This window comes from Cyprinodon variegatus, unplaced genomic scaffold (genome assembly GCF_000732505.1).
Source record: "Cyprinodon variegatus isolate N-32 unplaced genomic scaffold, C_variegatus-1.0 Scaffold228, whole genome shotgun sequence".
Lineage (NCBI taxonomy): Eukaryota > Metazoa > Chordata > Actinopteri > Cyprinodontiformes > Cyprinodontidae > Cyprinodon > Cyprinodon variegatus.
In genome coordinates, this window is record NW_015150681.1 from 737,618 (window position 1) to 758,079 (window position 20,462).

The 20,462-nt window shown below is 36.0% G+C and overlaps 1 protein-coding gene across 1 annotated transcript in view; it reads left to right on the plus strand.

Moving 5' to 3' along the window:
* The first annotated feature begins 16,140 nt into the window (after positions 1 to 16,140).
* LOC107088722 (ORM1-like protein 2) overlaps positions 16,141 to 20,462 on the plus strand; it is an 11,935-nt gene continuing 7,613 nt past the window's right edge. Inside the window, exons 1-2 of the mRNA XM_015381073.1 lie at positions 16,141 to 16,264; positions 18,503 to 18,676. Coding sequence (XP_015236559.1) covers positions 18,503 to 18,676 — 174 coding nt within the window. The 5' untranslated portion in view covers positions 16,141 to 16,264. The remainder of the gene's footprint in view (positions 16,265 to 18,502; positions 18,677 to 20,462) is intronic.

Below are 20,462 nucleotides of genomic sequence, written 5' to 3' on the forward strand. Positions count from 1 at the left end.
CCTTGATAACAACAATAACATTCAAACGTTTCCGGAGTAAACCGTGGTGCGTTTAAGAGCAGCGGAATTTCGGAACCCAGCAGTAGCACCACCGTGAATAAGAGGACTACAAAATGAAACTTTAGTGGGGAAGGCTGCAACTATGCTGTATACGGGCGCCTTTACTGAGGATAAATAAATACATAAATAAATAACTACAATAACAGGTTATTTAACGTCATAAATGTAATTATTAGATCAATAAACAAGTAGGCTAAATAAAAAGGTGCAACAGATGGAGCTTTAAACTTGAGCCAGTTCATAATACTAAACATTTTTACAAACATATAACTCAATCCAGCTATTTTCATTTAAACATAATTAAGAAATATGCTGGAAAATACATCAATCAATGCAGTAGGTACAATAAAAAACTTATAAAGTTGCCTAAAAGCAGCTTACTTTAAGTGAAAACCATGACAGAAAAGAATCCAGAACTTAAAAAGACTTGTAATACATATAAAAAAATAATAGTACTAATAATTAATATCTACTTTGTTTGAAATTAGACTTCAGGTTGAGCATGAGGTGACAGAATATTAAGCTCAGTTAAGGTTAATGCTTGAAAAATATGATCGACACTTAAAATAGATGCTTGAATTTTACACATCAAGCATAAAATAAGCTTTATGGGTAGCTAATAAAACAGCTTCATTCCCCCCATCCTGTAGTTTTTACCCTGCATCTATATTCATCACCTATTAAAAGTTACCTTTTTAAATGTCTTATTCATTTACTATTTCATTTTTTATTTGTTATAAGGCTGAACATAACAGCTAAAATTATCCCTGCAAATATAAAACAACCACATGTGAAGCAGGCTATTTTTACAAGATGATATAAATACACAGGTCATTTCTGGGCACTCATTATTTCAGTATCAGAAGGGTTTGTTTATTTAGTGAGCATAAACGCCTAGCTGCCTGGCAGGTATCTTTAATGCAGTGACCTTAAATCTTTGTGGAGGGGGAGGGGGGGGTAATATAATAAGGAAATTTAATCTCAGACAATTGGAGGGAGAATATTATGTCATTTATGATTCTGTGTCAGAACAGGTGTGAATAATTATGTCAGAATACCAAAAATGTTTTATCTTAAAAGATCAAAATAGCCACCAGATGGAAATTCTACACTGCTGTAATCCTAAATTAATGTTATATATTTTTATCCTCTGTAAGATTTTGTTTCCATTTATGTCATGCTTTTTTTCTATTTATATTATAAGGTTCTGAAAACTCAGTCCAACTCTGAAAAGTCAGATCTTAAATCTTTACTATGTTTAAATCATCACAATAACCATCATCTAGGCATCCCTCTCCCTATAGCAACCCTCTCAAGCTCATTTTTGGGGATCAGAAGGTGTATCCAGACGGCATTAGATGTCAGAAAAATCTTCATGAAGAAGCAGAAGCTCTAATTCCAATAATGCTCCATTGACTCTCTGTTTTTTAAGTGTATTACAGGAGAAAATAAAAAGAATAAGTGGCTGAAATTAGATTTGGGTTGAAAATAAATCTAATCTGATGATGAGTAAAAGGAGTTCACACAGTACTACAAAAAAAGGATTCCCTATTATTAATCATTATTATTACATCTAAAATACATGACAATAAATAAGCAAATATTTTGGGAAAATGTAAGTAATTCAACATAACAATAACTTTTTACATTCATTTTCCTTTTTTTGTTTTTGTAGAAAATGCAGACCTGGAGCAAAAATAAAGAGACAGATATTTATAAAAAAGAAAACAAAATGCTGTCAGCATAAGCTAGTGCATTCTGGTACAAAAATTTGATTTACCCCAAAAATCTGTGTATTCCAACTGAGTTGGGGCTTTTTAAGTTTATCAAATTATTCTGTGTTAATCTGATCTGAATAAATTCAAACCATTAAAACCTCTTTCCGTGTAACAGAATTTTAAATAAATATTTAAAAAAGCCGAATGACATAAAAGGTCTTCCCCCCTTTGCAGAACAACGTTTTTAGTCATAGCAAATTGCTCAACATTTTTGATCAGTCAGATTTGATCATCGCCAATTACTTACATCAGAAAAATACTGAGCAGATATGGGAAAAATAAAGGAAGTGTGACACCTTCGGATTCCTACCCATATTATTCTCTCTCTCAGAAGAAGACAAAAAGTTTTTTTTGTCTGGTAGAAAAAAGGGGACAGCTAGTGGAAAGCTGGAAAGTTTGTGCTGTCTGAGTGGACAGTTTAGCTCATTATGGGATAAAAAGGTAACTAAAGGTTAGTCTCACTTCCTCAGCTTTGCTTGATGAGGAAAATGTATAAATAGATAATTAGTTTCATTAAAAGTCCATCCATCTAACCATCCATCCACCCAGAGGATAACCAGCCCAGAAGGTTATTTAAACAGGTAAAAAGATATATAGATTTATATATAATATAGATATTCTGTTTATTTTAATGATATATTAAGAAACAGATAGATGTATAAATGTATAGATAGATGTATAGATAGATAGATAGATGGATAGATTTATAGACAGGTGTATAGATGTATAGATATATGTATAGATAGATGGAAAGATTTATAGACAGATTTATAGATGTATAGGTAGATGTATGGATAGATGTATAGATAGATAGATAGATAGATTTATAGACAGATTTATACATGTATAGATAGATGTATAGATGTATAGATTTATAGATAGATGCATAAACTTATATATATATGTATAGTTAGATGTATAGATAGTTGGATAGATTTATAGATAGATGCATAGATTTATAGATATGTAGATAGATATATATATAGATAGATGGAAAGATTTATAGACAGATTTGTAGATGTATAGATAGATGTATAGATTTATAGATAGATGTATAGATAGCTTCATAGATTTATAGACAGATTTATAGATGTATAGTTAGATGCATAGATGTATAGATAGACTTATAGATAGATTCATAGATGTATAGATAGATAGATAGATAGATAGATAGATAGATAGATAGATAGATAGATAGATAGATAGATAGATAGATAGATAGATAGATAGATAGAATCTGGATGTGTTTTTTCTTAGTGGATTTTATCATTTTAAAAATCTATGATTTATTGGTTTGCATAGAAAAAGTACAATTTGCGTTTTATGTTCGCGTTTTTTTTAATTTTGACTGCGTTGATATTTCCATGTCTGTAATCTCATTTGAACTGTTCGAAATTTATCCTCCAACCTTTTTTTTAATTAATTTAATTCAAGTAAAGGTCAGCGCTATAGTTGTTACTGACGCATCCGCCTTATTTATGTGTCATGACCTAAAAGTCATTTTTTATTTTTTTTTTTTTTTTTTTTTTTTTACTCCCATGTTTAAATGACAGTTTTATTACAAACCGACCCTTTGAGTGTTGGTGTCTTTATTTTTTGTTAGTTTTGTTTAGGTTACGCAGGTCGATTTATTAGTCAGTGTGAACTCACCTGAAGGACGGAGGAAAGTCCTGATGACTCATCACTTTGAACTCATCACTGCAGCATATTAAGCGCCACCTCTTTAATAGGTCTGCCAGTACCTACAATACAGCATCATCCACCTGGCACAGGAGAAGAGCAGCAACCAGAGACAGCATCAGCATGATGACTCTTCGCTTCGTCGCGTTTTTCTGCTTCACCATCCTCGCCTCAGGCGCTCCTGCTGGATTAAAAGACGCCTGCGAGAACGTCAAATATTCTGCTAGAGATCTCAACCAGCATGCCAAAACTGCATATCTAAAAGTAAGTATTTCATCAGTTAAAGTTGATATTTACACAGAAATTGGGATTTTTTTCTTTAATGACGGAAAAATATTTCAATTAACTTGTTTAGAATCTTGCTCTTTGATTTTTGCATTTAAAGCCCGTTTTATGTTTTTATTATTGCAGTCTTATCTTTTAACACTTAATTTATTTAATATTTTCTGCAGGCACGAAATGAATCCAAAGCACATTTCTCCAACTCCTTTGCCTGGATCGATGCAAATGACAAGTGTGACCCTGGGAGCCTCAAAGAAAAGTCTACAGTAAGTAGAAAATGCAAAAATGCATCATTTCAAAATGAATTTAAAACCATAGACAGTGAAATAAAAGCAAACATTTGCATCGTTCCTCTTCAGCCATGCATTGAGAAGCTCCTTAGTGTGCTGACCAGCTACCACTATACTGTTGAGAGGATTTCTGCATTTGAAGGCTGTTCGAAAGTCAAAACAACTTTGAAGCCAGCAATTAAAAAGTTGCACAAGGACATGGCCAATTGTTTGAGGTTTCTGGGAGGGAAGGTAAGCTTTACCAGCTGGATGTGATGAAGTGATTCAAATTAAATTCACTTAAAATTATAATATTTCTGATCCTTTTTTGTGTTTGTTTCCAAAGGAGCACCATGTGAAGAGAGAGGAGCCACAGCCAGTTGATCAGTGGTTGCAAGATTCGATGTGCAGCTATACCCTGGAACGACTCTTCTCCTTCTCCATACTCACCGCAAGGGTCTTTGCTGTCGGTGATCCCGCTCGCCACTCTGTGGGCTTAGCTCAGAAATGCCCCTCCAATTCTTGAGGATATCTCAATGTTTGCAGCTTCTGAGCATATGATCACATTGATCAAAGCATGTGGTGCAGTTTTCTGTTGCTGACAATCAGTCTAAAAAAGGCGTTTTTACTCCTGTATTTCCAATGGAATAATTTTCTGTATTTATTCACATTATATTTATTATATTTATTTGCTATTTATGAAACTCAGTCAGGCATGTTAAAGTGTTTCCATATGATGCATTTTTTTAATGAGAAATAAAACTTGTTATAATGAAAGAGTATATTTCTCAATCTGTGCTTTATTATATGATGTATCCGTCCTTTTTATTATGTCTGGGGAAAATATTCACTCACAAAGGAAATGTGTGAATTTGCCTAGCCTGTGGAACTCCCTTTGAAAAATAAAATATATTTAATGAATGAGTCTAAACAACATGTCAGTGCTAGAAGGAAGCTGTTCTTTCCTAAAACATTCCTCCTACTCTTTGGAGATCCACAACTTCCTGCATATTTCCTCTCAGCCAGGCAGACCAATTGGAGATTATGCAATGATGATACATTGGTAGATCAAAGCCAGAAAAAAAGGAAGGTGTCACGTTCAAAGGGGAAGAGGAAGTAGTAATGAGCTCATGGCAGAGAGCCACATGCCTCAACAAGGAAGTTTCTTCTCTGGGAGCCTTAGTTTCCAGCATTTATTAAAGTTACCCTCACATTCCTCCCACAACAATTCAGGAGGTGTAAAAAAACCAACAACAAAAAAATCCTGAATCTGGTTTTTGAGACAACCAACCTATTCTGCATTTTCCTTTGACTCATAAGTGTTGACCTTATTGATCTTAGCAAGGAACCTGGAAAACATGATATGACCGAGCAAGATTAAACAGATGATGGGAGAAATGAATGCAACTCTACAGCTCCCACTCATCAATGGCACATCCAGTTCTGTCTTTGAATTCTTTATGCTCCATAATACAGTGCAGCACAGATACACACACCCATTTTTGAACCCATAAGCAAACTATTTAATATAAGTATGACAAAAAAAAATGTATGATCACTTTTTATTAATGTAACTTTATTTAACCAGGTAAAAAACCAAGTATTGAATCTAAGCTCTCTTTTGGGAGGATGACCTGGCCAGTAGGTCTACAACATTCACTATAGAAACAATCACTTAAAATAAAATAGTAATTTTAAATGTCAAGTGCAATTGATAAAAAAAGCAATTCTAAAACAGTAGCAGTTATCATCATTAACACTGGGAGTTATCCTGCAATAACTATCAACAAAATAATGAACTATTTTTAAAAAATTTGGCTCAAATATGCAATTTTCACTGTTTTAAAAAGACTGGCAATATTTTGTGAATACCCTTTTGCCCTGTTAAGTAAGACAGAACTGAAAGTAAAAAATAAATAAATGAAAGCACAATTACTGAAGGCATGCTTTCCCGACTCTAAATGTGAGGAACTTGCAGGGGGAAAACATTGCTAAGCAGAGCACAATGGCCAGAAGTACACAGAGAAAAGGTAATGGTTGCCAACTTGAGTCTTACAGACCAATGTCATCCAATAAATGTATCTGTGCATACTCAAATAAGACAGTGCAGCCTTGTAAAACAACAATCTTTTTTTTTTATATTTTTAACGGCTCGTTCGTAGTCTGTTCATTTTTATATGATACAGATGATGTCAATCCAGAAGAAGAATCTCAGTCTTAACCTGCTTATATATGCTTAAATTAAAACATATTTAAGTTTCTAGTTTAGCAGAATTTAAAGATAGATTATTTCTATAACTCCTAATTCCTAATCCTTAATCCCAATGGGACTAGTAAAACTTCTGGAAAGGCTCCCAGGAGGTATCCTGAGACCCTTTTCAGTGCAGAGGAGTAGTATTTCTTCTTCAGCTCATCCTGTCTCTAAAGCGGATTCCAGCCACTCAGAGAAAACCCTCTTTTGAATCCTTCAAACTGTTTTTAGGAATAGATACAATATTAAGTTAAGAGAAAATTGAATGGAATTTTCTCCAGCACCACAAGTTGAAAAAAAAAAAAAACATGAGGTGGAAGTATAGTTTGCTTAGCAGCTTTTATTCAAATACAAAACTGTAAATAAGCATTTGTCAACAGTTTCAGATCAAGAGAGAAACTTTATATTAGACATAGAAAATCTGAGAAAATACATAAAGAAATCTCCCACAAGAAAAACACAATTTAAACCAACCCAATTCAATAAAGTGTTGGTCCAGTCTTCTATATAATTAAATTTCCTTTAGGCCTACTCCTTTTATGACATTGTCTTGATAAATATAACATTGAAATGTGATTCAAAGCAGACATAATGTGCATAGCCAAAACTGTGCAAAAAACATTCTTTTAGTCCCATAATCCCACAATATATTTACACAAAAGGTATTTTACTTCATATAAAAGTGTATTAATAGTAGCTCTGATACTTTTGCAAATACAGTACCAACATTACTGGTGGTTCCTAGAATTAAAATGGAGGCAGGTCTTTTAGTTTCACACAGACTCACTGACTAATTTTATGACAAAGCTTAAAACATTCTTGTTTGATAAAGCTTATAATTAGAGTGGCTTCTATCCGGGTCTATGCAGAGGATACAAGTGCAAAAAATTGTCCCTGCAAAATGTTTTGATTCAATTCACTTCAATTTGTTTATATAGCAGCAGATCCCAGCATGTCATTTCGAGGCACTTTATGGAGTCAAATCTATCAAATCATACAGATTAATTTAAATTTTATATCTAAGGAAACCCAGCAAATCATGTTGATTCATTAACTTTGTAGATTTAACTTCTCCTGAATTCCCATGAAGCAACAGTGAACATTTTTTGCTGCAATCTCTCACAATGAACATGCATGCAGTGACAGTGGAGAGGAAAACCCAGGGAAGAATATCCACCGACTGGGTATATGAGAAGACACACAAAAGGAACCTAGTAGCACTAATCCAAAATAAATTTCTATGTTACAGAAGGCTGCGGTATGCTAGCTCCATAGGTGGGTCTGTCTAGGAAAGAAACAGGTAAAAAAGCTCTAAGTCGATTTACAGGCCAGAAGGATGAAAGGAAGGTGTAGCAATTATGACAACAAAAAGTAGAGTGAACATAAATTTAAAAGCTGTGATAAAAATTACTCAAAATTGTAGAATAGAAACAGATTGTAGCGGAGTGAGAAAAAGTTATGTCCATGTCCTCCAGTAGCCAAAGACTATAAAAGCATAACTATAGAGATAGCTCAGGATAATCTGAGCTACTCTAAACTTTATCAAAAAGGAAAGTTTTAAGCCTTTGTGCGTAAACTGTGACAGCTGTGTAATGTCTCTTTAACGCATCCTAATAGTGATGTCTTAAGAATGTGTCTCTGTAGAGACTGCAACAGGACATGTTGCAAACAAATGCCCTGTCATTTCTAGTAACGTCAGGAATTGCTTGAATGCTAATAAGCAGCAGCTGTTGAGTTAGGCTTTATAAGGTGGATGGCGAGCATCTTATTAAAGGACAGGCTCTTTGTAATTCTTTGTATTACTGTGCTGCGATGGACTGGCGACCTGTCCAGGGTATACCCCGCATCAAGCCCATTGACTGCTGGAGATAGGCAGCAGCACCCCTCGCGACCCAACTCGGGACAAACGAGATAATGGATGGATGGATGGATGTATTACTGTGGTTGCTAGTTTGGTTGTCCTTCTGATTGTGTTCGCCATCTCCTCTCCACTACTGAACGCAACCCAAAACATTACAGCAGGCAGGGTTTCTGTCTCACGGACTGAAACTGGTAGTTGGTTCTACAGGAGAGGAGCCTCATAACTAAAGATCTAACCTACATTCTACTTGTAGAAATTCTAGGAACCACTAGTAAACCTGCAGATTTGGAGCAAAGTTCTTTGTTTGGAACATAAAGAACAATCAGATCTCTGATATAAGATAGAGCTTGGTTATTTATGGCTTAATATGTGAGAAAGGGGATTTTAAATTCTATTCTGGATCAAAAAGGGTACCCATTAATTTAATTTTGTTTACTTCTGATGGTAGAGATTCAATAAAGAACAGATTCAATGAAGTCCAGCACAATAACAAATTTTTTACATTTTTTGCAACATTTTGGGAATAAAAGGAAGAAATTCTGGAAACCTGTTTCCTGATCAAGAATAATACCAACGTTGTTTTTTTTTTACAGGATTATTGGAGGCCAAATCAGTGCCATCCAGAAAAAGGGACTTACTAATCAGCTTCTGTGGTCCAAAGACAATAAATCCTGTCTGGTCATAGTTCAAAAAAAAAAAAAAAAAAGGAAAAAAATTTATGTTTTCATGTCATTAAATCACGTCGGTAGTCTGTCTATCTAATGGGTTACAGAATTTAAAAACAAATATCACTGATTTATCAGTAGTATTCAATCCCATGGCCTCTTGTCTTCATTTAGGTTATATGAGGTGGACTTTTAGGTGTGCCTCAGTTTATTGTTGTGCCGTTTTCGTCTATAATCCATTTGTTGGAGGTGGATATTGCATACAGTGACCTTCACCACCTACTCTTTAGTGGCAACCATTAGTTATACCATACATTTGCATTCACACAGCGCAGGCAGTGTTTTGGTCCCATTGTTGGAGGTGGGTATCGTATATTGTGACCTTCTCCTACTCTGAGTTGTTATTATTACTTATATCATACATTTGCATTTACAGAGTTCTCAGCATTCATTTTTTAATGCAAAATAGCCTTTTGTTTAGAATTATTTAGAACGGTAAGACTTTTTTTTTTAAAACAAAACCAATGACAACAGTCAAACTCAAAACTTTGTCATCATAGCAAGTAAGTCGTTTATATTGAGAATTTGTGAATACACCAGTTTACAAACAAAAAAACTTTAAGTAACCTATTCATTTTATCAAAAGAGGTTAAGCCAAATATTTCAAAGTAAACAGACCGAAAAAACTTTTTTTTTTTTTTTTTACTCTAAATATATGCATTGTAAACCTAACTTCAGCGGGTTTTCTTTTTTTTTGACAAATGTTAAATCTTGAATAGAAGTGGGAATCTTTCAAGTAGGCACCTGCGTTTTGTAAAATGCTGGACAGAGAGGCACCAGATCCCAGCGACTCTCAAAGGATGAGGAGGTATAAACAATCAATGATAGATAGAAAAGTCGAACAGTTCCTTTTTTTTCTCGATATGGGGATAATGGATCCAGGTGGGGGCTGCTCAGTGGAGGAGCGTGTAGCACTGCCGCCATGCAGCAAGAAGGTTCAGGGTTCGATTTCTGGCCGTGGGTATTTCTGCATGGAGTTTGCATGTTCTCCCTGAGCCTGCCTGGGTTCTCTCTGGGTACTCTGGCTTCCTCCCACAGTCTAAAAACATGACTGTCAGGTTAATTGGCTTCTCCAAATTCTCCTTAGGTGTGAGTGTGTGCATGAATGGATGTTTGTCCTGTGTGTCTCCAGGGTGTACCCCGCCTCTCGCCCATAGACAGCTGGAGATAGGCACCAGCACCCCTCACAACCCCGCATGGGATAAGCGTGATGGAAAATGGATGGATCTCAGTGGTGTTTTTTGTGGCTTCACAGCCTCAAAAATGGCTATCTGAACATTTACAGCCTGTTTTGTTTCTCATCTACCTCTAAACTTTCCTCGACCTGGGCTCACTTTTTGAGATCTTCTGCTCTACCTGCCGTTTCCCAGATTCTACAGTAATCAGGCACTGGAGTGACTGGGGAAAATCAATAATACAATGTATATTTACACAGGTTGTCTTCATCCTGATTAAAATTTGATGCTATTGCATATATGACTACAAAGCAAAACACATGCACTGGGGTTTGTTATTTAGTTTTATAATTTAGAAAAAACATATGGTGATGTTTAATCATTTTGATGTCATAGTTTAGTATTCCATCTGCTTTGTGTAATAAAACAGAACCCTTGGAAGAGAAACAAGCCCACAGCATCAACACCACCTGGTTAACATTTAACATGTTATCTGGTTTGAAAGTCTCATTTGGACTCCTTCTAATGTAATTCTTCTCGTAGGTGTCAAGCGGATTAATCTCTGTCTTTGCTGACCATTAAATATTTCCACACATGGCTTTTGTCTTGTCTACCTCAACAATGGCAAGTTCCAATAAAAGTTGAATGGGTCTTTTTTTGTCTTTCATTGTAAATACCCTCCCAGTCCAAAGATGTAAAAGTGACTTTAGTGTGAACAGTAACACGGTGATGTTTAACCAGTAGCCTCAAACCTGGGTGTTTTTTGGATGATCCAGAACAACCTAACAAGCCTCTTAATTTATGAATGATAATTAGAGAGTTCTTCCAAAACAGGATAAATAGATCCTGTTTTGGAAGTCATTATCTTAACAGTTTCTCTTTCATTATTTATTTTATGAGTCAATCCAATCATTGCTGTGAAATATTTTCTTTTTATGTTGGGACAGAAACTCTAGAGCTGTAGTCAATTATTGCCCCTGACAAGAGGTTAACTTGACTAAATCCGATGTATTGGGAAGCCACCTTCAGACCATTTCAGAGCAATAACTATAGTTGTGTCAAAAGAGTTTATTTATTTATTAAATAAGAATAAAAGAACAGGTGAGAGGCATGTGGTTATACACAACTTCAATGACTTTTGGAAGGGTAATATAACCATGAAATAAGGGTTATAACCATCAGTGAGAGTTTATGGTGTAATTTATGATCTAAGAACGCCTTTACAAAGTTCTCCCTACGAAAACTTAAACAGTGACACATTGGAAATTCTCAAATGATGTGTTACTAAATGAAAACTATATTTTCTCTTACTCAAACTGTCTTTAGAATATTTAATTGTAAAAAAAAAAAAAATAAATAAATATCCAGCAATATTTTAACCCAACCCAGTGGTTGGTCAGAGAGAACACAGACTGATCAGGAAGGAGCTGATTGATGACAACTGATGACTGAATGGTTTGCTTACTTGAGAGATGAAGGACCGGTAGCATGGATCTGTAGGGGATTGATTAAGCGGGCTTTGCAGGCTACCCCCGAGGTCCAGGAGAATGTGAGTGATCTCTGAAAGCGTTGGTACTTGCAAGAGACATAGTGTTAGAGAGCGGGCAGACAGGTAATGAGGACTAAGATCTGCTGCACATAGGTGAGACCCTTTCAATGAAGATCACTGACGAACTGAGTTCACTGGTTCTCTGCAACTTTAAGAGATCAAATTAGAAGAGTTAAATACAGTCAAATTGATTCGAAGTTTTCTATCTTAGGAAAACTAGCTGATTGCATTGACTCATTAACTCGAAGGCAATCCCTCACACCAAGCATGCTTGTAGCGACAGTGGAGAGGAAAAACTCCCTTTCAACAGCAAGGAACCTCCAGCAGAATCAGGCTCAGTGTGAGCGGGCATCTGCCGAGGGCAACTGGGGTTCAAGGAGACAGAAGCAGACATAAAAAAAGAAGCAGAAGCCGCATTTACACTACCCTCTGAAAACCAATCTGTGCCGGATTGGATCAGTTAACAGTGTTGAGCTTTGTTCCTTAAGACCGTTTACACATCACGCTAGCACGGTTCCTCGCCTTCCAGTGACGATCTACGGTACTACTGCTCTCTAGAGTAAACAAACATATCAACATGGCCGCGCCTGTAATATTCAGGAAATTTGAGGAGAGTCAGGCAAAGAAGGCAAACTTTGCTGAATTTACTTGACAGTGTCGGTGTTTGGGAAGTGGATACGACAAACGATAGTCTAATCAGGGCTTACAGACGCAGGAAACAACGACAGACGTTGAGATTCATCACACTGCTAACCGGAATCATCACTGGAAATCATTTGCCACAGTAGGGAAGCTAGTCTTTCATGAATTTCGTGAATTTCATCATTACGGAGGCTGGCTGCAAGGGAGATGAAGCAGTCTGCTCATGTGCTCTTTGTTATCTGAGAACCGTGCCAGAACTAAACAGCGCTGAAACCTACTGATGAGCAAGTACCAGTTTAGCGCAGTTTGGTTGTGTTTGGCACACCATTTACACTCAACAGTTATCTCAGTTACCGATCTCGGGACGGTTTCAAAAGGGTAGTATAAATTGGGCTAGAGATACAAAAGGCAACTGTCAACCAGCTCCACAGCCCCCATCAAGTAAACACACAGCAGACAAGCTGCAAGCCAGCTCCCATGTCAGAGGAAGAAGGAGAGCACATCCAGCCAGTCACAGTCAAAAAACAAGACTACACTGGAAAATAGGCCAAGCTCCAACATCTATAAGCAAAGATGTTGATGGCAGCAGCACAGCTGATATTTCTCTGTAGGATGATGTCACAGCCAAACAGGAACAGACCAGATGAAGCTACTATGAGAAAAAGCAGAAAGAGCACAATGTTAGAGAGTGAACTAACAAATACTGCAGAGTTTGAGTCATCATCTTAATAAGATGTGCATATAAAATTATCAAAAGGGAGGCAAAACATTCCCTTGGTACTTGTTTTGAGGCAGAACCATAGCAAGTCTGCTCTTAGCTTCAACATGTACATCTTAAGTTGGAGCAAGCTATTTATGAAACACAGAGAATTTAATTCATAAGGTATAGCTCACTCCTTTGTGAAAACAGTTCTATCAAAAAACAAATCCTCAACCAATGTACATTTCTAAAAACTTCAAAAAAGTGTATACTGTGTGACAGTTTTAAATGTACAGTCATGTTTTTTCTATTTTTGTTAAATAGGTAGGCTAAGGTCAAAGTGAGTATAGGCCACATTCAAAAGCTCAACATTTCAGGATAGGAAAGTGTTATCCAGCTGTGATGACTACAGCTATTTGTACAACCACTGTTACTAAATGCAGCCCACGGGCTGCATCTAAAAAAGTAAACCAAAACTATGTTATGCAAGGAGGAAGCCATATTTTAATTCTACACAGAAATCTAGCTGGGTTCAAAGAAACAGAAGCTGGGTCCACATGACCTCATCTGATCTCCCAGAAACAGAACCACGTGTTGTTTTTGTGTGTGTTGATGAGAAAGCTGGAAGTTAGGTGCTGTCAAAGATTAAAAAAAAAATTATAAAGGCTTTTATCAGAAAAAGGAGTGGGTGGAGTTATATTACGGTAGTAGTCACGTTACACGTTCAATCAATAAAAGCAGTCATTATATGTGTGAATACTGAATAACTGACTGATAAAAGTTTTAATAAAAAAAATGTATGTCCAATTAGATATAATTAGAAATGTCCAATCCCACCCTTTCCATAATAAACCCCACTCAAAACTCCAGTCAGTAACAGTAGAAGGAGACTAACATTGAGTCTGGCTGTGCTGTTTTTGTTGATGTGAATGTTGATGTTTCCACTGTTGCCACAAGATTTCTGCAAAAGCAGTTGCTGCAAAGTCAATAGCTCCCAAACTTCCTTATTCAATGTGTTGTTTTATGCTTGTTATTATTACATATTACTGGGAAACAATTTCCTCACTGTGGCGGTAACTGGATTTTTGCTTCTTTTTTTTTTTAAAGCAGATTCTTCTTTCACAGTCGGACCCTCCTCCATGTTCCTTTATTATAAACACAAACTTCTTTGTTGTCTTTGTTTCCATTTGAGGAATGAATTCCTGCATTGTTTTCTTCTGTGTCCAAATTGAAGCAACAAACCTCTGTTATTACTTACATCATCAAAATGTTGTTTGATAATTATGCAAGATCCCTTTTATATACTGTATTTCTGCTTTTCGGAGAAAAACAGGGAAAAAAGCCAGCTGTTGTATGACATAAGCCTATGATGTAATGTTATCAACATTAGGTTAGTGAAACATTATTGTTTATTTCACACTGATTTTTACATTTGATTCTAGGAATTAGAAAAGCAGTTTTGGGTTTTTTTTTTAGCTGCAAGGATTTTACAGTATACACTTAATGCTATAATCTTCACTTGTAATTTTATTGGAAGTTAGTATAGATTAGTTCAAATTAGGGCCTGCATTGCTAAAGGGTTGCAACATAGGCACATTACAAATCTGATATTGATAGGAAAGACCTAAAAAAAAGACTATTTTTAAATGAAGATATAATTTGGCAGTTTATCACTTGCCATACAGAAGATGCAGCAACATGTTTATCAAGGTGCTCTCATCATATAAGACAAACTAATGTTTTGGGCCTTACTGAGTTATTTTTGTGGCTTAAACACCAGGAAAATACACTATACACGGTGGGAGCAGCAACTGGATGCATTAATGGGTGGGTCATGCTAAATACAGAGCTGAAAATAAATGGTTAAAACAAGAAAGAAATCAAGTTGATAAATGTCTGCATGATGTTCTCTAGCCAATCTAAATTGAGCATGGGTCATTTGACGAGAAAGAAGGTAGGACATTCCTCTAAAGATTACATAAAATATTTCCATGCTTTTACACAAAAACAGGCTTCAAATTGGTAAAATCTAACCACCAGAATTGAAAAAGACTCTTTTATATGTCTCAAAACTTATCAGAATAACTAAGTGAGAGTCCAGCTGCCTCCTATTTAACCCTTTAAAACCAAGTTTATCAAATCTGCATCATCAGTGTGATAATTCTTTAGTTGAAAACCCAGGCCTACACTAACAGATACACAAAGTGACCAGAACATCTATAAAAGATTATACAGAAATGCCTACTGAATGACAAATGATGTAAATAATGGATCCAAATGTAATTACTACCAAATGCAGTTTTTTTTTTTTTTTTTTAAGAAAGTTCAATCCATCCATCTTCTTACTCTTATCCGGTGCCGGGTCGCAGGGGTAGAGGCTTCAGTAGGGAGGCCCAGACGTCCCTCTCCCCAGCCACTTGGGCCAGCTCCTCCGGGGGAACCCCAAGGCGCTCCCAGGCCAGCCGAGAAACATAGTCCCTCCTGGGTCTCCCTCTGGGCCTCCTCTTGGTGGGATATGCCTGGAGGCATCCTAATCAGATGCCCGAGCAGTCTCAACTGGCTCCTCTCGATGTGGCTCTTGGGAGAAAGTTCAATGCTAATTCTAATAAAAACAATTTCATGAAAGTTATTTAATGGTCCAGCTTTAAAGGCTTAAGCCTGTTATTTGGTTTCTATTATCCAGACAACAGAATTTGCACAAGTCTGGTTGACTTATAGCAAAATAAAATCCTAATACAATACAACCAAGTATGTGTTTATTTAGGGACCAGGCATGAAAAAGTTTAAATGTATAGGTTTTTGCAATAAAAAAGTATGTCTGCTGTTATACTGAACTGTTGCATTTTAATTTAACCTGATTTAACCAACTTAAAATTGGCATTTTTTTTTTTATGCAGAAGTACATTTCACAGTGAAATGCAACCTAAAGCGTTAAATATGGTTTACTTAAATAACTAAATATATTTTTTTTATTAATAGAGAGAAAAGGAACTGATGAAGCAGAAGGGAGGTCCCTGAAAGCAGCACCACGCACTAACCCCTTATGTCCTGCTGGGAATTTAGTTATGTAAAATAATTTGTTGTTCCCATCGGGATTAATCCGGAAACATGCATAGTTAATTGCTGAAACATTTGTTTCTGTTCCTGGCCCGTCGACCTGCTAACCTGCTTCCTGAGAACCTTTCAGGAACTCAGCTGCAGAAGATCCAACCCAGGCCAAACAGGCAGGGCGGGGCGGGGTTAATGAAAGAAAAAAAAGATATTTCCTGGTGACCTACGACAACACAGGAAGGTAAAGCTAGCTTCGGTTAAATGTGACGTTTTCAAACCTCTAAATGTAGAGTGGCACATTAAAATAACTCCTTGTAATTCGCAGTAACTTAGCTCAGTTTAAATGTAAAGTTTGCCACTGCTGGCTTTGGTTCAGACAAGTTAGTCGAAACCGCTGGGAAACCTGTAGATAACAGCCTCTGAACGTTAACTCAAGTTATATCATTGCCTAAAAGCTCAAAATTTAAAAATAAGTAGTTAAAATGTGAGTAGCTATTAAGGTTTACTGTAGAATAGTTACATTTCTGTAGTTATTTAATGCGGTTGGTGGCTGACTGGTTGGTGGTTAGCGGATAAAAGCTGCGGCTAAAAATGTTAGCTTTGGATGCGCTTGTTTTCCTTACAGACAACGTCTCGAATGGGCGGGGTTGTATCAATAAGACTGCCGTAAGAAATAAAAGCCTAACAATAATAAATGGAATTTACACACTGACTTTTATGCTTTTTTAATTAAATAAACACGTCATTCATTTCAGTTATGTACATCAAAAATCATAATAATAGATCAATGTACGTTCTTTATATATCAGTAAACGGATGCTTGTGGTTAAAGGCTAAAAAACAAGTCTTTTTTCATCAGATTATTTATTGTTCTATAAATCTAATACTTTTTTTCACTACAGAAATGTTAGCCTACTGAAAGTATCACCATGCATTTTATATAATACATAAAAAAAATGGGGTGGGGTTGCTATGAAAGCTACCTTCAGCTTGTTTGCATTGTTAGGTCTGGTGTCTTTTATTTTCCTCTAAACAATACTCCATATATTTTTACAATGAGGTTTAGGTTTAGTTTTCCGGCCGGCGTGTCAAAAACGGGTCATTAAAGCAACAACTGATTCCTTTATAGTCTGCTCATGTGTCAAATGCTGGTGGAAAATAAAAACAGCACCACCTTAAAAAATCCCCAGCATCAAGTTCTATGTTGACAATTGACTCCATAAAGCAGTAGATCAACACAAATCCTTTAAATGATTCTGGTATTCCTGTTTTTTGAGCACCTTCTAAGGCCATCCTTTTTCCTTCCACCTAACTTTCCATAGTAATGCATGGTTACATTGATGTGGACTGCCAGCAATACCTTGGGACTGGTAACACAGCTGTCAAGTCAGCAGTGTTTCAAACTTGTATAAACTCTAGCATCTCCATAATGTTACATCTTCTTTACTAAAAATCTTTTTTTATCAGTGTTGTGGCGTATTCAATTTATTCATTAATGAAATATTTTTTATGAGTTCTAAGCCATAACCTTTGATAAACATCATGCTGTGTGTAATAATTTTATAAATAAATCTAATAAAGTAAATTTCTGTCATATTTTAATATATATTTATTACACATTAAAAAAAACAAAAAAACAAGATAATAAACTGGTCAGAAGTATATTTCTAATTTATGTTGTATTAGTTGTAGTAGATACTTTTAAATTGGGCTGTATTGCTTTTAATGGTTTTGAGCTAGGTCTAGACTTCACTGCTGGAGCTAATCTAAGGCTAGGTTCACACCGCAGCCTAAAGTGACCCAAACCCGATTTTCTTGCCCACATGCGACATGAATCTGATCTTTTCATGGCTGTCTGAACAACAGAGATCTGATTTTTTCCAATCTGACCCAGGCCATTTGGCTATGTGGTCCTGGATCCGATTTTCAAATGCGACCTGTGTCTGAACAGCCAGGTCCGGACCTGAACGCCATTAGTAATCAACATAAGTCACTATTCTGGTTTTTGCTACACAGAAGCAGCAAGAAAAACAAACACCATGGCGGACAATGATGCGGAGAGCAGTATTTTTTTTTAAACCATCTTAAAAAAAAAAGGGGTTTTAAGGTTTGCACAATATCCAGGTTTACCTCCGTAAACACGAAGCACACTGGCTTGTGACGTCATTGCGTCCTCTACTGCGCATGCGGGACACTTAAGCTGTATGAATGCAGTTCACACAGGAGATAACATATGAAGCGCATATATTTAGAAATGTGAATGGCGAACGTAGCCTTAGATTAATAGACGACATATGGATGGACCGATCGGGTGAATTGAATACTATAAGACTTGAATTGATTGCCCCTATCTTAACATGACTGTTAGAACTGGCTGCAGGAGTCTAGTTAGATACAGAGATATATGAAGATACAAAGTTTTAACAGTTTTTCTTCAATCTGCAGAGCTTGTGAATCGTTTCATGTCCTTCCCTCCTAGATGAATGTTGGCGTAGCTCACAGTGAGGTGAACCCAAACACACGGGTGATGAACAGCAGAGGAATATGGCTCACCTATCTTCTGCTGACCGTGGTGCTGCACATTGTCCTGCTCAGCATTCCTTTCCTATCCGTGCCGCTCGTCTGGACCCTCACCAATGTCATCCACAACCTGGTCAGTGTGAAAGTTGCTGACACCTGAACACACACGTTTAGTTTTATTTGCCAGGTTTTTCACAGCTAATGTAATCCGTTCATCTGTTGATCAGAGATGGACGAGCGTCGCTTCCAAAGTATTGCAGTAATAGTTGTAGTCTGATAGAGTGAATTTTGTTCCATTATTGTTGGGTTCAAAAGTGAGTGCAAAATCTCAACACTCCTAAAAGCCCAGGTGTGAATGAAGAGGGTGTAGCTGAAAACATGTCCACAGATTTAAAAATACATTCCCATACGCTGTATTGGATATATGATATTTTCTAATGATGATCATACTGGTCAGAATGTGACATAAATACTTGACGGAGAGCAAAACAGTGTGCGGGAACTTTTTAGGAACTCTATTCGGTTACTGTAAAGAGTTCAATTCTGAAAACACCACATTTTGTAAATGGAAATAAAAAATAAATGAAATACAAAATATTAAACTTCTCAATTAAAAAGGGTTTCTATAATAACTTTGCCATTTTCTTAGATTTAATTTTTTCTCAATTTCTTTGTTATAATTTCTTTTTTTGTATTTTTATGTTTCTTTTTTCCAGATTTTTTTTATTAGATAAATTTAACTCTTTGTTAATTGTGTTTTACAAATAATATTCTCTTGACTTTAATCAGGTATAAATGCTCTCCCTTGAGCAATAAAATAGATTTTTTTATCGCCCATGCAGACGAATAGAAATGCTCTTTCCCTCCTCATTCTAAAGGAACAACCCAAGAGACGAAAACAATCTGATTTGTAAAAACACAATTAAAAAAACCCTCAAATTAAAAAAAAAGTTATTTAAAAATATTAAATAAATAAAAAAATATTAGACAGTAAAGTTATTCTCAATAGCTTTTTTGATTAATACGTTTTTTAAAGATTAATTTTAGGATTGCATTTTTTTCCAAATGTTCTTTTACAAAATACATTCCTTTCTTGCAGCAATAACGAAACAAAATTAACTCCATATAACCTTACCTGCGTGTCTGGAGCTTCTTTGACAAAGTTCAGTCTTTATGATAAACATTTTGACATATTTTCCTTCTGCAACCACAAACTTTATTGTGTTTCATTTGGATTTTTGTGGAAGAAATCAGAATAAAAAAACAAACATAATATCTAAAAGTGCGGTGTCTCAGCACTTTGCAGGAACCTGATGTTTTGTGATGTTATGGGATGATGATGTTGTTTTAAAGTTGTAGTAAAGTGTAAGTTTAACTTAAGAATGAGCCTTGAAGTTTGATCTTATCTGGCCAGAGCACCATATCTTATGGTGACAGACTGCAAAAAATATTTTTTTATTAAGCGCTTTCTTTTTATCCATGTTTTCCTGAAGAGAAGAGCCACTTTCAATAGCTGTCCTGTTGACAGTTTTGCACCTGAGCTGTAGATTCCTGCAGCTCCAGCACAGTTACTCTCTGATTGATCCTACCTTGCAGGTTTAAGAGACGGCTTTTTCTGAGTAGCTTTGTGGTTCTGTGACACCCTTTTGATTTCAGATGATGGACTGATGAGTGCTTTATGAGACTCTTGAAGCTTGTGATGTTGTATTATAGCCTAAACCTGCTCTAAACTAGTGCTTCGTAGTTTGGTCTTCTTGAACAGGCATAGAACATAAAGTAGCTTGATTTATACTGAGATCAGTTTGACTACAGGTGCTCTCTAGACGCTGTATGACTTCTAACTGCAGATTTTATTGGTGACAAAGACGACCACATATGACCTAATCCCAGACCTAGTTTTATTTAAAAGGATAGTGACC